The 11,161-nt window shown below is 34.3% G+C and overlaps 1 protein-coding gene across 1 annotated transcript; it reads left to right on the top strand.

Annotated features, from left to right (window-relative positions):
- The first annotated feature begins 1,600 nt into the window (after positions 1 to 1,600).
- LOC111401660 (calcium-dependent protein kinase 10-like) lies at positions 1,601 to 7,707 on the top strand. The gene is made up of 7 exons (XM_023029503.1): positions 1,601 to 2,258; positions 2,594 to 2,737; positions 2,857 to 3,009; positions 3,540 to 3,655; positions 3,917 to 4,084; positions 6,448 to 6,678; positions 7,128 to 7,707. Exons 1-7 carry the CDS (start codon positions 1,601 to 1,603, stop codon positions 7,299 to 7,301), a joined length of 1,644 nt encoding a protein of 547 aa, XP_022885271.1. The 3' UTR covers positions 7,302 to 7,707.
- The last annotated feature ends 3,454 nt before the right edge of the window (positions 7,708 to 11,161 follow it).

Below are 11,161 nucleotides of genomic sequence, written 5' to 3'. Positions count from 1 at the left end.
TTCTTTTAGGGTTCGTTTGATTACAGTGAATTCCATGGAAAATGTCACATTCAATATATTCGTTTTTTACCTTAACTGTTTGATTCGAAAATGGAAATGAAATTCGAATTTCAAAGCACAAACACTTAAAGCATGTTTTTTGCCAATTTCATGAAAAATGCACTCCTATGATTTTGGTGGTTTTATCTTTTTCAACTTACATAAAATTGGTTTGTTTTCTCCATCTTTACAATCGCACCCAATTCCATGGAAAATATCACATCCAATGAATTCGTTTTCTACTTTCACTGTTTGATACGAAAGTAGAATTGAAATTCGAATTTCAAGGTACAAACACTTAAGTATGTTTTTGGCCAATTTCATAAAAATTAAATTCTTATGATTTTGATAGTTTTTTCTTAGAAACATGCTACACGTAACACATGTGGGGGGGGGGGCACTATTTTTCTTTTCAAGTGGGCCCCACTGCTACATTGAGGGGCCTGTAAAACCCCTGTGAAGAGCTGCTCTATACATGCAGCTTTATGCTTTTTCTTTTTTAATTTACATGAAATTGATTTGCTTTTTTCACATTTACAATCAAAGTGTTTTATTGTTGAATTGAAGCTAATAGATTTAGGCCCCGTTTGGTAGGGATTGTTTGTCCCAAAAAATTAATTTTTTGACCGTTATTTTACTATTCAAGCCGTAATTTTTGATTTCTTCTCTCACGTGTGGACCCCCACTTTTCTTCTAACGGTCAAAAAATCAATTCTCAAAATCCCTACCAAACGGGCTTTAGTTCCATAAAATTCATATTTTTTGAATGGATACTATGTTTTTTGTGCCCAACTTTTAAAGTTTGTTTCTATTTTCGAAAATCGCAAGTATGACCCTTCATCTTACTCTACAATTTTTATTATAAAACATTTTGTGCATAATTGATAAGATATTAAGCCACATTATTTTCATAAGAATACATTTTTGAACAGTGTATTGATGGGAAATGTGATGTTAAAAAATAAAGAAAATTTTTGAATTTGTTTGTATGTTATTTTATTGAAAAATGTGTGATTGAAATGATATTAAATTGAAAAATACATGATTGAAATAATATCAAAACATTATTTAAGAATATGTTTTTTGAAAAAATATAGGTCAAAAATTCAAGTAATTATAAATTTTAGGTCATTCGAATACTTAGTTAACAAATATGCTCGTTTAAGAGCATGTTGAGTTAAGCTTAAAAATTACTTATAAGTAAATAAGCTCCTGTTTTGGGAGATTAAAATCAAAATTTTCTCTACAAGCAGATTAAAATCTTATTTTAAATTTATATGCAAAATTATTTAAGTAACGTGTTTTTTGACTTTTTTCTGTGTATTAATTGCTACACCGTAAGAAATAAATTCATTTACTATTTTATAATAAATAAAAACAACCAATTTCTTTCAAATACCAACCTTTTCCACTGACTGACCCCGCGCTTCTTTTCTTTTTTCTCCGTTCAACTCTCAGATTCTCTCGCTATGATCACCACCACCAACCACAACCACTGACGGCGGAACAACCAGAACCACCTTAAAATCCTTCTCCAAGTACGATTCATAGATACCCAATCATGGGCAACTGCAACGCTTGCATAAGACCTTCAGAAAGCGAGCAGGCACCAACACCAACACCAACACCAAAATCCCCAACTCCAAAACCACGGAGAAGCCCTCGAGAACGCCATCCGAACCCATATGCCGAGTCCCCGTCTCCGATCCGAGTCCTGAAGGAATTCTTGCCAAAGACAAGAGTCTCGGATAAGTATATACTTGGTCGGGAATTGGGTCGGGGTGAATTCGGTGTAACCTACCTTTGCACGGACCGGGAGACAAGGGAGGACCTTGCTTGCAAATCGATTTCTAAGAAGAAGCTACGAACTGCGGTGGATATTGAGGACGTGCGCCGGGAGGTGGCGATTATGTCTAGCCTGCCGGAACATCCCAATATCGTGAAGCTACGTGCGACGTATGAGGATAACGAGACGGTGCATTTAGTGATGGAATTGTGTGAGGGTGGTGAGCTATTTGATAGAATAGTGGCGCGTGGGCATTATAGTGAGAGGGCTGCCGCCGGGATTACGAGGACTATTGCAGAGGTGGTGAGGATGTGCCACCAGAATGGTGTTATTCATCGAGATTTGAAGCCGGAGAACTTTTTGTTCGCGAATAAGAAGGAGAATTCGGCTCTTAAGGCTATTGATTTCGGGTTGTCAGTGTTTTTCAAGCCTGGTGGGTGTGTTTGAGTGATTCTTGAAAATTATTGAAAAATAGGTTAATATTTTCATCTGAATTTTGAAAAAGATCTCGAATTTGTGGGCTTATGATTTAGACGTGGAAATGAATTTCTGAGTTCGGTGAAAGGGGATTTGATCTTTTCTACTTTCAGGAAAAGAGAAAAACTTGACCGAGTTTTTAAACATTTGTTCTTCACTTTTAGTCATATCTGGAAGAAATTTGAATTTCAATTTAAGTGTTTATCACATCATCTATGGGGATTTTATTAGTCTATTTTCTTTCTTTTTCCCCTAACTTGATTAATTTATTGATTAGTGACTTTCAATCAGGCGAGAGGTTCTCTGAGATTGTGGGAAGTCCTTACTACATGGCGCCGGAGGTTTTGAAACGAAATTATGGGCCGGAGGTTGATGTATGGAGTGCCGGTGTGATTCTTTATATTCTGTTATGTGGAGTTCCTCCATTTTGGGCTGGTATAATATTAGTTTTTCACCACGAAGCCTCCTAAGCTCTTAAAAGTTATATTTCCTTCGGGCGATTCGAAGTTTTATCAAATCCAGAGATATGTAGTTTAATTTATTGTCTGCTGCAGAAACTGAACAGGGTGTTGCACTAGCAATTTTAAGAGGAGTGATTGATTTTAAGAGGGAACCATGGCCGCAGGTTTCTGAAAGTGCCAAAAGCCTTGTTAGGCAGATGTTGGAGCCCGATCCAAAAAAACGCTTGACAGCCCAGCAGGTGCTTGGTGAGTATTTTTTCTTTTTTTCATTTTACCAATTAAATGATAAATTCTTGGAAAGTCTTCATAGAATGAGAAATGATTGCTGAAAGGAGGAAATGATGCACCATCCTGACTAGAGTCTTGCAGTTATTGATGCAGTAAACGAACAATACACCAACAGCATTTGGTTTGGATTTTATATTTACATAAAGGAGGAATCGTGTATATATATATATTATTAAGAAGACACCAGAGAATATTATACTGTACCTTTTAATCATTCGGTTTTATGATAAATTTTCTTGATGTCATAAATTGGAGTTACCCATCTATTATGAAAATATTGGGAAATTGGAATGATTGGCATATTTGCTTGCGAGATATAATACTTATAGTGTGATGAGGGCTGTGAGATAATTGGTCTTATCAACTGCTGTATAATGCATATCATATATTTTACTTCATGCAAATGGGTAGGAGATTTCATTTTTGCAGCATGTTTTTTTGTGAAGCAGCAGTGACACATCCCTTTCCTTTTTTTCCTTTTGGGATAGATCACCCATGGATACAGAACGCGAAAAAGGCTCCAGATGTTCCTTTGGGGGATATTGTTAGGGCAAGACTCAAGCAGTTTTCCGTTATGAATAGATTCAAGAAAAAAGCATTGAGGGTAAGCATCTAACATTTGTTTAGGTATACTCGTATCTTTGGGCTGGTTGTTGCCACATAAATGTTGTTTATTGAATAAATAACTTCAGAAAGAAGGATTATTAATATCTTATGACATAAAAAGATGTAAACAGTCAACTAAATTTGAGGTGATGGGCCATGTCTCCTTGTGTACCATTGAGGACCTCTGCGGATAAACACGCTACTTTGATTTTGCTAACCTGAATGATTATATTCATTTATCGTCCAAATTTTGGTGTAGGTAATTGCGGAACACTTAACAGTTGAAGAGGCAGAAGTAATCAGAGATATGTTTATGTTGATGGATACTAACAATGACGGGAAAGTAACATATGAGGAACTGAAAGCTGGTCTTCGTAAAGTTGGTTCCCAGCTGGCAGAACCAGAAATAAAGTTGCTGATGGATGTGGTAAATGTTATTGTTTTCAAGATAACTTTGGAACTGTTTCCCACTTTATACCTGTTCATGTTTTTCACTTTCAGCCTAAATTGTGTGGCTTAATGACTGTCTTTCAGTACCGAGGATACTTTGTTGCTTGATGTTCTTTTCTTTCTCCGCATTATATTGTTAGTTTTCACTTCTGAGTCACTAAAGTTCCATTATTGTGCCTTTTCCTTTGATGGTTGAAACACAAAAAATCGAACTTGAACTTTTTTTGGGGTTGTTTGGCATGGACGATGGATCCATAGTCATTTACTAAGTGAAAGTGCAGTAGCCGAAGGGGGACTTGACTCCTTTGCTACTCAAAGTTTTAAATAGTGGGGAGGCACATGAACCTTACCACTCCATTGACGTGTTTATTTCTATTTGTGTCTAATTTATTCTAATAAAAGAAAAAAGATTAAATAATGATCAATGAAGTCCTTAATAAATTTTATTGTGGTTTCAGCAATGATTGATTGCTTGCAGTTGAAACTTGTGATACCATGTGGACATATTTTAAATGCTCGTTTCCTTTCTCTTGTTTGGTTCTGACTGATTCATATCTTTGATTCATCGACTGTAATAGAACTTAAAATTTCTGTTTGGTGAGTAATCATGGGAGTTGGACGTGGGATTACATTGAAGGAGTCTGGTTGTTATGTACTGATTACATGCTGTCCAGCTTTCACTTCTCTAATTATACTGCTCCTTTTCAATCTTTCTAATTGGAACTTTCAATCCTTTTATATGTTCTTTACAAATCCAAATTCTCCACAGGATTATACTAAATGTGAATCCTTCCCCTTGGATTTTCCTTTTGAGCTATTAATTGATTTTTAAATGAGGTCGGACGTTTTGTTTTTAGAGATGCTGCTGCTCAGGCTCTTTCATCTGTTCAATAATTTCTGATGATCTCGTTGAGAACTTTCTGTATGCATAAAAACGAGAAATATATTTTTGATTTATTTTCTTGCTGTAATTTTTAGTTTTACTTTAGAATATTTAGAATTTGTTATTTTGGCAACTTGTCTTTTCTGTTGGGAGTTTTAAATATAAATAGGTGGTCTATATGTCTGAATAATGTGGACAACTGAGTTTTTGACATATAACCTATTGAAATTTCAGCCCAAGAGTCTGTTTGGGCCCGATTTTTTCATCCAGAAAATTGATTTTTTGACCGTTATTTCACTATTTCAGCAATTATATTTGACTTCTTCTCTCACAGGTGGACCTCACTTTTCTCCTAACGATCAAAAAATCAATTCTCAAAATCACTTCCAAACAGGCTCCAAGTTTCTCTCCCCAATTCTCTAATTTTTCTTCTCTCTTTTTTGCTCTTTCCCCTTTTATCTCTTCCTAGTTCTACATCAATCCCTTCTCTTCTTGTCATGTCTCTGGCAAACATATTTGTTTTCTTCTCATTTCAATTATGCTAAACATTACACCTCTAAATTATTGAAGACTGCATTGCATAATAATTTTTCGAAATTCTAGTGGAACTGCTATATGAGGCATAATAATGGAACTTTATTAATTAAATTTTACACTTCATTAACCCTCCATAACAATTCTGATAAGTGTTGATATTGTTGGTATTATGTCTCTTTGCTTCGTTTTTCAAAATATAAATGTTGAATGTATACTTGAACAAAGAGCACAATATTCATATGGCTGCGGAGATGAAACTGAAACGTGCCAAATGATAAATTGCCACATTATTTTTTTTTTGATTGTGTTACTGCTACACCTGGAGTCTATTTTATGTCAATTTTGAATTTTTTTTTTATGCACAACGCAAGATTTTGGCCTTTTATGTAGGATTGATCACAAGCCCATAGATAGCATCCTTAATTCAATCGAGTGAACTCAGCCTTTTGTTGAACCTTCCAGTTCTCATTTTTTTCCTAATTTACTTCCATATTCTTCTCAAAGTTTTTTTTTTATTGAAATATCTTTGAACAGCCAACTTTGTAAGACATCATTTCTACCATCCCATTTATATATGGCCATCAATTTCAGTTGAACTAGCACTAACAGGCATATAGAGTAGAAACGTCAGTCCCCTTTTCAATTGGAGGCCATTTTAAATCACTTAGACATCACAGTATATCAGTTTTGTATGGATATCTTGATATCAATATTCATAGCATCCTAATCATGTAGTGATTATTCGTAGGTGTATATATGCTAACTTCTTTGGTGTCATGAATTTTACTATCTTATGAACTGCTAAACTCTTTAAATTGAAAGAAAGTATTGTTGTTAGAGATCTCACTATATGCAGTTCTGCATTCCAGATTTTCTCTCTAATATGTACTAATGAAAATTAAAATGTGAACGTTCAATAGGCTGATGTTGATGGAAATGGAGTCTTGGACTATGGGGAGTTTGTCTCAGTGACAATTCATTTGCAGAGAATGGAGAATGACGAGCACTTCCATAGAGCATTTATGTTCTTTGACAAAGATGGAAGTGGGTATATCGAGATTGATGAACTTCAAGAAGCTTTAGCTGATGAATCTGGTGAAACTGATGTCGATGTACTGAATGACATTATGCGAGAAGTTGATGCGAAGCAGGTTGGATGCAATCCTCGTCTCATCTTTCTTTTGTCAATTTATAATCCCGCTACTATTCATCACAATCATCGCATAGATAAGGGTTTAATTTGGTTGAAATTGCCTTCCTTTTCTTGAAGCAAAAACAATAGTTCATCTAGTTTAGAGCCAGTTTGGCAGAGCTTTTGAAAAGCTAAAAGCTGTTTCTGAGACTAAGAAGCAGCTTTTGGAGCTGTTTGGATCATTTTCTTGAAGAGCTTTGTTGGAAGAACTTTTTCCGGCTAGAAGAGCTTTTAGGGGAAGTTGACCGATGTGGCATCATCGTTAAGCTCTTCTAGAAAAAGCATAAAGCCTCGCCAAATGGATGCCCTATGGAAGTTGAAATTATAAAACATTTCGAATTTGCATTGGGTTGTAGTTTATTGACAGTTGTTGCTCATGTCTTATGCCTTGTGATTGCTTTTTTTCAGGACGGACGAATAGATTACGAGGAGTTCGTTGCAATGATGAAAACTGGAACAGATTGGAGAAAGGCATCTCGTCAGTACTCAAGAGAGAGGTTCAAGAGTTTAAGCCTTAATCTCATGAAAGATGGCTCTTTGCAGCTTCAAGATGGGTTTACCGGTCAAACTGTTATCGTTTGAAACTTCACAATCACATTTCGGTTTGGGTTCATTGATTCTTTCCCTTCTCCTGATAGCCAAATGAATTGACTTCATCTAACAGGCTTCAAAACCTGGCACTTCTCAGTAGGCGAAGCGTCACAAAGGAGTTTCAAGACTCGGGGTTTGATTGATTATGCAACATTGTTGGTTTTCATTTTCAAAATCGTTGGTTTTTGGCATAAAAAGTAATGGATTTCGGGGATGACGTTTCTACGATTTTTTGTTTATAGGACGTGTAGGCATATGTTAATAGGTTCCATGTTTGTGTTACATCCTTCTGTATGTGTTACTTTGTTCTGTACTTTATGCCATTTTAAACCAAGCACATATTACAGTTAAAATTTATTAATTTGGAAATTGGAGATGTGAATTCTGGATTTATCCATCTGTTCAGGACTTCCATCACAGTCACCGAACTTGTAATTTTATTTTTAGTTAAGTTACTCTCCTAGGCTCCGTTAAGTCTCATGTTGATGTGTTTGATGGAAAGCTGACACGTACTGTACAAGATTGTACATGGTTAAAAAGAAACATTGAGACTTTATCGCTCTCTTGTTCAGTTGAGTAACAAACTGTTTCTCCATGACCAGTCTTGACCATAAAGGGCGGGGCGGTAAGCTCTCTATCAATAGGAGGGCTGGTTGTTCTTGTTTTTCAAGGACACAAGCGAGGAGTTGACAAAGTCAACCTTTACATGTGACACTTTGGATAAATTAGGTTTGGTTGACTTTGTCAATGCTACTTAGGATGGGGGTGAGCGAAATTTAGTAGAGGCTCGAATACGGGTTTACTAAGCGAAGGGTGCTCAAACATAATTCTATTGAGAAACTCCTAGTCCATTCGATTGTAAACCTTTTCAAAATCAACTTTAACTCTAATAAAAGCCTTATGTCCTAAATGCAATAAAAGTAGGGTAATTGGCACAAAATGTCCTTACATTTCATTTTTTGACAGTTTTACCATTATCTTCCATCTTTCACTGGGCAAAATGTCATTCTCATTCATTTTTTTTACGATTTTACCCTTTTATTTAAATAAAACAAAAACAAAAGAAAAGAAAAGAAAAAACAAAGAACTAATTGCAACCAAAGTCCCAAAATTTCCAAAACTTACAAATGAGTTAAAAATATATTCTTTAAAAAAAAAAAAAAAACCTTTATTCTTAACCCACGAAATTGGAGAGCATTGAAATTTTGATAAAAGTTTTAATTAAGTTTTGTGGAACGAATTCCAATGCATCGTTTCCAGCCAAATTGGAGCAGATTTAAGGGTTCAATTGAAATGGAGTTGAGAGACATTCACGGGTAGAAGGTGCATCTTCACCAACTGATTGATTCGAGACAAATTGATGAAGACCCATATATGCATTTTGTTCACTATGATGAGTAGAAGAAAATGGTGTTGGTCCCCGACCGTGGTTCTCAACGTCGAAGTCGAAATTTGGAATGAAAACTGCATGGTTCGCTACCTTCAAACTGGAATGAGATTGAATCTGATTTAAAATGTTTCTTGATAATATGGGACCATGAAACTGCTCGTCTAGAGGAGTATTAGAAGTGTGTAATGGAGTTTGGCCATGGGTGTTGGAGGGTTGGTCAAAATTGGCGTTGAAGTCTTGCGTGAAGGCATGTTTTTAGGCTTGAATTTCATATGATTTTGGAACTGTTAATGGCCGATTTTTGGTATGGGATTGTAGAGTGGGATGGTTTGGTCTAACATGCAGCCATTCAATTAATTAATTATTATTTAGCAATTATTTGATCCAATGAGGGGAGAATTTTTCAACGATTTAAGCGGCGGTGGGTGGTGGGTTAAACTCTCAGTAATCTAGGCGGTTGTGGGTTAAACTCACAGTCAAAATAAAGGTTTTTTTTTTCCTTAAGAATATATTTTTAACTCATTTGTAATATTTTGAAAATTTGAAACTTTGGTTGCAATTAGTTCATTGTTTTTCCTTTTCTTTTCTTCTGTTTTTGTTTTATTTAAATAGAATGGTAAAATCATAAAAAATGAATTAAAAGGATCTTTTGCACAATGAAAGGTGGAAGGTAGGGGTGAAAATGTCAAAAAATGAAAGATAGGGACGTTTTGCACAATAACATTAAAATGTGTGGACGTTTTGTATCAATTATCCATAAAAGTACTCATCTTATTGTGTCCATTATTGATACTAATTTTGCCGATTTCATATCTTGATGAGATTATCTTTATTATTTTAAGTTTTAAGTTAGACCAATACAAGGGAGAACGAAAGTTTGATTATCTAAATATTTTATTAAGTTCTCGTTTCGCTTCTATTTTTCAAAATTCACTTTTTTTCTAGCTAATTTTTAATCACAAATTTTATGACATTTATACTTTTTTTTTTTTTTTTCAATTTTCAATATCAATTCATCAATTTTGTTTAAAATTTACTACAAATTTAATTTTTATTCAAACAAATAAGGGATAAGATAGTTACATCAGTTTTATGCAAACCCATTCTTAAATTCTACAACCATGTGTTTGACTTTTACATCCCAATAGTACTGATATACGATTTTGTCTCTTTGCCAAGAGAAATTTAACAGATGCAGTGACATAATTTAAGGTGGCAGCAGATGATTTGATGATAAAGCTGACTGTGTTTAAAACAATTCAATGACGGAATCATACGTCATTATTTCAAGAATTATGTTATTGTAGCATGATTGAATATCATTTTACATCTTCAGAAGAGAGAAAATAAAAAGGGATTTTCCAAGAGAAAAATTGTCAAAAATGAGAAGGCTTGCATTAGTGGCCAATTGTTTAAGAAAATGAACTTATATGTCCCAAAATTAGATTGAAATTACAGGAGCCTTTCTTTTTTTTTTTTCTTGGGTACACTATGGTTAAAAGACCATTGCTTTATGATATGGATTTCATTTAAAAAGCCTAGTTAAAGGAAAAATAGTTTATAAATACTAACATCTACATTCTCATTCTCTTGAACACTCATTTGGTTGAAGTGAGTAATTAAATCTTATGACATTCTTACTGGGAATCTGAGAAGACGAGAATCTATTGACAATTTTTAGTATTTGAGCTACTTTCTTTCTCTATTTTGTTTGAATAATTTCTTCATGTTGCTGTATTCACTACATCAAAAATGGTTATTTGCAACACATAAAAGGTAACATTGAATAGTTAAGTGTTGTTAAAGGAGTCAATTGCAACATTTTAATAAGTGAATATTGCAATTAGTTAATGTAATTGAGTTTTGGCAACATTTTTTAAATAAATATTGTCAACGCTACTTTTCGCAACGTTTTTTGAAAGTTGTGAAAAGTTTTACTTTTGGCAACGTTACAAAAACATTGATTTTTTGCAACGTTTAAAAAAGTTGTAAAATGCTATATTTTGCAACGTTTGTCGAATGTTATAAAATGATATATTTTGCAACATTTTTTAAATGTTGTGAAAAGTCTAACTTTCGCAACGTTTAATAAACGTTGCAAAAGATTTTGTCTTTCGCAACGTTTAATAAACGTTACAAAAAGATAAATATTTTGTAGGTGGATTCAATTTTTCCCCCGCCAACATCCAATTTTTTTACCCATTTCTTTTTCTTGATAAGGCTCATATCGAAGCCGACCTTTTCACAACGTTAATAAATGTTGCAAAAGACTTTGTTCTTTGCAATGTTTAATAAATGTTACAAAAAAGATAAACATGCCTCCGAGGCATATCTCAGTAGTGCAAAGTACAAGAGTGAAGTATACTCAACTTTGCTGACAGTCATAGTGTGAGGATTCGATTCTTGAAACATGTATTGAGATTCTTTGTGGGCACCAGTGTATAGGCATCTCTTATTCCCT

This window comes from Olea europaea, chromosome 10 (assembly GCF_002742605.1).
Source record: "Olea europaea var. sylvestris chromosome 10, O_europaea_v1, whole genome shotgun sequence".
Taxonomy (NCBI): Eukaryota; Viridiplantae; Streptophyta; class Magnoliopsida; order Lamiales; family Oleaceae; genus Olea; species Olea europaea.
This window is presented reverse-complemented; position numbering and strand designations above follow the sequence as displayed.